At 40.4% G+C, this 4,777-nt stretch overlaps 1 protein-coding gene across 2 annotated transcripts in view; it reads right to left on the bottom strand.

Annotated features, from left to right (window-relative positions):
• N4BP2 (NEDD4 binding protein 2) overlaps nt 1-4,777 on the bottom strand; it is a 96,396-nt gene that overhangs the window by 46,076 nt on the left and 45,543 nt on the right. For both annotated transcript variants that reach the window (XM_019526064.1, XM_019526066.1), the window contains exons 5-6: nt 1,950-3,192; nt 845-969 (exon numbers count right to left, since the gene is read on the bottom strand). In XM_019526064.1, the coding sequence (XP_019381609.1) occupies nt 845-969; nt 1,950-3,192 (1,368 nt within the window). The remainder of the gene's footprint in view (nt 1-844; nt 970-1,949; nt 3,193-4,777) is intronic.

Here is a 4,777-nt window from a genome sequence, read left to right as displayed (position 1 = left end):
CCTGGCCTGGCCTGGCCTGGCCTGAACCCAGGGAGAAGCAGGAAGGTCCAGGTTTCCCCACCACCCCACCATGGTCTCCTTCAGACTGTACCCCTACCAGCTGCATATCCCCCTCCCCTGCCAAAAAAGTCATTTTGGTGCAAGGCAGGCAATGGCTCAGCTCTAGCTTCAGCCCCAAGCCCAGGGCCAAAGCTGGAGCTGAGCTGTGCCTGCCCCAGGCTGGTGCTCAAATCCAAGACAACGCTTTTTTCCTCCATGCTGATTGGGGGGTGGGGAGGGGGACTCATCTTGGATTTGAGTAGGTCATAGAATCATAGAAAATGAGGGTTGAAAGGGACCTCAGGATGTCATCTAGTCCAACCCTCTGCTCAAGGCAGGATCATCCCCAACTATATCAACCCAGCCAGGGCTTTGTCTAGCCAGGTCTTAAAAACCTCCAAGGATGGAAATCAAAACCCCTCTGGGTAACCTCTTCCAGTGTTTTACTACCTTCCTAGTGAGTAAGTTTTTCCTAATATCTAATCTAAACTTTCCTTGCTGCAACCTGAATACGGTATACCTGTATAGAAGTAGATATTGCTAAGTAAAGCACACAAATTGGAGATATTTATTATACATAACTTTAAATATGCACCTCTAAAATGGGATTTCGCACTCAACCCCTAGCACAAGAATTATATTTACTCATGTTAATCCAAAGTCAGACAGAAGGCAGGTATATTTTGTGACTTATGGGCTAATTATATTTTACTTTTATATTACAGACAGGAATTATAGGACAGACTACTTTGTATTAGCTTTCAACAGCATGTAAGCAGATAAGTAGTTTGTATTTAGTTCTTACCTTGTATTTTATTCCACTCATGTGCTTCTCCTAAGCAATTTGCATCATACTGGTATTGTTCATTTTTATAAAAGTAATCATCAGTACTGAGAATAATTCCACCTGGGTTATCCTCTAGCAAATTCCTATGAAAGATGACATTAAAGCAGCATTTTTTTTTCTTCTTCAATGTTTGCCTCTACCCATTAAATACATATGCAGAGTCCTGCACACATATATATGGTTTGGTGTGGCCCCAGGAAGCTCTGAAGGAAGCTTCAACCTCAGGGAAATACAGCGTCAATGACACAACTGTCACTCTCTACTCAGGCTATAGCCATCCATGGAAAGTAGCTGGAAGAAAATAACCTTGCAATGTGACTCCTACAAATTCTAGTGCCAAATAGTCAAGAGGGAAAGAGAGCCCAAGGAAAAAATAGTATCTGTATCTAGTGAGGTACTTCTGCATCAGTCCCACACAAAGTTATATTTGCTTACCTGGCATTATTAAATATCTACATAAGTCTGAAATGGACTATAACATAACATATGCACAAAAGACCTACCTCTCAAAAGCCTTTGAACAGAATGAAAACTAAGAGCTGGATTCTTCAATCCAGCAAGTTAAATTTGCCCCTATTTAAATGGTGCAAATGAGCTGGAATTTAAATAGTCCAGAAATTTCCCCCCTGTGAAAGTGGGATTTTGATCTATCCAAAACTGCCAGATCTGGCAATGTTCAACTCTACCTGCAGTTGTGTCACAAGGAAGTGTAAGGCATGTCCCAGATGGACAGGAAGAGCGGAGTGAACTGAATTCTAGCATAGCTGATCCTCTGCTGGCATAAACTCCAATACGAACTTTGAGCCACTGGTAAAGCTCAGAGCAGGCCCCCTCCCATATCCAGCAGAGATATCCAGCAAAGAAAGACCACTAAGAATTAGTGGCTCAGCTTCCTGCAGCTACAATTACCCACGTTCAGTTTAGACAAAATAGAGAATCAGGGCATAAGCACAACTTTCTACAAATACCAGTAAACTCTTCTTGGTTTTTCTCCCTTATTAAATCCTATAATCTGACTGTTAAGCATTTTTTTTTTATAAGCACACAATATAAAATGTTCTACCTTGCCAAAAAAGATTTTCCTGATCCTGGAACCCCTCTGAGAAGAACAAGTACTTGACCTACAAGATGTGTTTTTTTTCTCATCATGTGACAAACAGATGGCTGGTATACTTGAGAGAGGTTCATTTTTTGGTTTCCATCTTGATGTCCCCATATCTTCAGAGACACATTGCTATCTTGGACATTTGAAACAACTGAAGAGGAAAAAGGCACTCCTTTTCCAAAAGTCCTAGAATCAGAAGCAGGTCTCCACTGTCCAGGACTGATAGCAACTGGAGTTACGAAGCTGTGACTTCCACTTGACGCATATAACTCAGAAGCTATTGGATTCCAAGGAGGCTGATGAAGTTGCTGTGGTGATGTAGAAAAATTAAAGTTACAACTATGATCGAACTGCTGAAAATCTGAGATATTTAATGGTTTGAAACTGGATCCTTCAAAAGATGTAAATGCAGCAGGGATAAAAATGTTTCTATGGCCACTGCATACAGCCATATCCTCTTCCTGTTGTTCACAGCATTTTGAACTTGAATTTCCAAAAACAGCTGTTCCAGATTCTAGAAGTTCATGGGAGGACTGACCAGAAGTACAGTTCAAACTTTCATCATTGGAAACAACATGTGGCATTTGATCAGGATTTTTATGACCCATTTCCCAGTTTGTTAGTTCAATGATTTCTGGAGCTACACCATTGTCAGCTTGTATATCTGGCAGCCTACAGTCTTTTAATACCTGTGTAAAATTGTCCACATCAGCTGATGATCTCTCTTTCATTCGAAGGCTCGACTGACTTACTGCTGGCTGAGAAGATTTGTGACACTTTGCACTGCATGTAAAGGAGAAGTTTTCTAACTTCGCATTGTTTATCTCAGATTGAAAAAGCATGGCATTACAGCCTAATGTGGATTTTTTCCATTCAGGAGATTCAGTAATGGCACTAGAACTACTGGATTCAGTAGCTTGCAATTTGTCCTCCAGTCTGTATTTCTCAAAAGCATTTTGTATCAAGGAATCCAGCTCTTCAGTCAACTGAGTATCAGGCGATAGGACCTTTTCCGTTCCTTTTTTAAAATTTACAGGATCTTTTTTTGCAGAACTTTCTTTCATTGCTTCATTTGCAAGAGACCTTTGCTGCTGAACAAGAGCTAGAGATGAGGCTACTGAATCAAACCCTGAGACTTCTGAAGATGCTACACCATTAGCAGCTGTAGACAGTTCTAGCAGCCAATCCATTGCATTTTCAACTGTTAAAGTAAAAAAAAAATAAGGTGATCAAGAGAAACAACAGATGCTAATTTTGATTTAGTTTAAGTAAAGTTTTACAATCTATATTACAAGAAATATTAATTTGTTATAACAGCATAGAATAAAATGAATAGAAAGCAGAATTTGCTATACTTTCTGCTAAATCTCAATAAAACCTATTGCTCACTAGAATTCAAGACTCAACTGAATTTGCACACTTTGCAAAATAACAACACAATATAACTGAAAGGTAGTTAAACTGAGAAGCTAAATTTAACCTTGGAGAGGAAGGAAAATATTACATTGGATAATTAAACAGACACTTGAATTTAATCTACTTTTCACAGGAAAAATAGAATGAAATGGACTGAAATAATCACTAAGAGAGGATTATAGAGATGCACAGAAAAAAAACATAAACATAGAAACTGTTTTGTTGCATCCAAGAGCATTTAAAAATGACATAGCTTAGGGCTGTCCAACTTCTCAGTGACTAAGGGCCATATTCCACATATTCCATACCAATCGGGGCTGCACATCTTGGAGGCCACACTAGTGAGAGCCACAGGCCCCTGGGTTGCATACCCCTACCCCACACCATGCAAATGGTCAGCCTCTGCCACATACACTACTGCATGACACTGCAATCATGCCCTGCCCTCTTACGCAGAAGCAGGAAGCTAAAGCCGATGGAGGAATGGAAGCCTAGAGACCCCAGCTGCAGAAGCAGCTAGAGGTACAGGGAACAGCAAACCAGGTAGGAACCCAGATGCTGCACATTAATCTGTCACAGACTGTGCATGGGCCCCAAGCCACCAGTTGGACAGCCCCAGTATGAAAATCCAGTTAACTGCACCGTTTTTATAAAGCTAAAAACTAAGTTTATAGTGTTAGCAGTTGTTATGAACTTGAAAAGCAACAAAACTGCAAATCAAACTTTAAAGCAATGATTCTCAACCAGGGTGCCATGAGATCCTTTGTTTCAGGATGCCACACAACATTAGCACTCTTAGGTGTGCAAATGATTCACAAGATAAACCCAGAGAAGTCAAACAAAAATCCAGTGTCAAAAACCATTCTGACCTGTTATGAACTTTCTGTGTTCTTTGCAACGGAAGAATTACTGTATTATTTTTCTGCTTTAAGGACTTGGGAGAAGACGAGCTTAACATGACTAACATAAGCTGGAACTTAACTGTTTATTCCAAAGGGATATGTTGTTGTTGTTCTCCACATAGAAAAACCTATTTTAAATTCAGATCCTTTGGCAGGGCTGGGTATATCTCTTTAATCAAGAGAAACTACAGGTTTCCCTTGCTTTATGCAGGTTCTATATGTGCAAATTCGCTTCTATGCAATGACCCATTTTATACCAAAAATTTATTATATGCGAGGTAATTTCACGCCTATGTGATCTGTGTGGTGGAAACCCACAGTCAACTGCTTTGTGCGGTGCATTGTGGGAGTGACAAGCACCAAAATATAGTCTCCTGTGTGGATCTGTGCTCCTTGCTCGTTGTCTAAGACGTGTTTCTGTAGTTGCCATCCCCATTATGATAGTGCCCTGTGCTTGCGTGTACCGTC

This window comes from Gavialis gangeticus, unplaced genomic scaffold (genome assembly GCF_001723915.1).
Source record: "Gavialis gangeticus isolate Ggan-Ray unplaced genomic scaffold, GavGan_comp1, whole genome shotgun sequence".
Classification (NCBI taxonomy): domain Eukaryota; kingdom Metazoa; phylum Chordata; order Crocodylia; family Gavialidae; genus Gavialis; species Gavialis gangeticus.
Note: the sequence above shows the minus strand (reverse complement) of the source record. Positions and strands in the feature narration are given on the sequence as shown.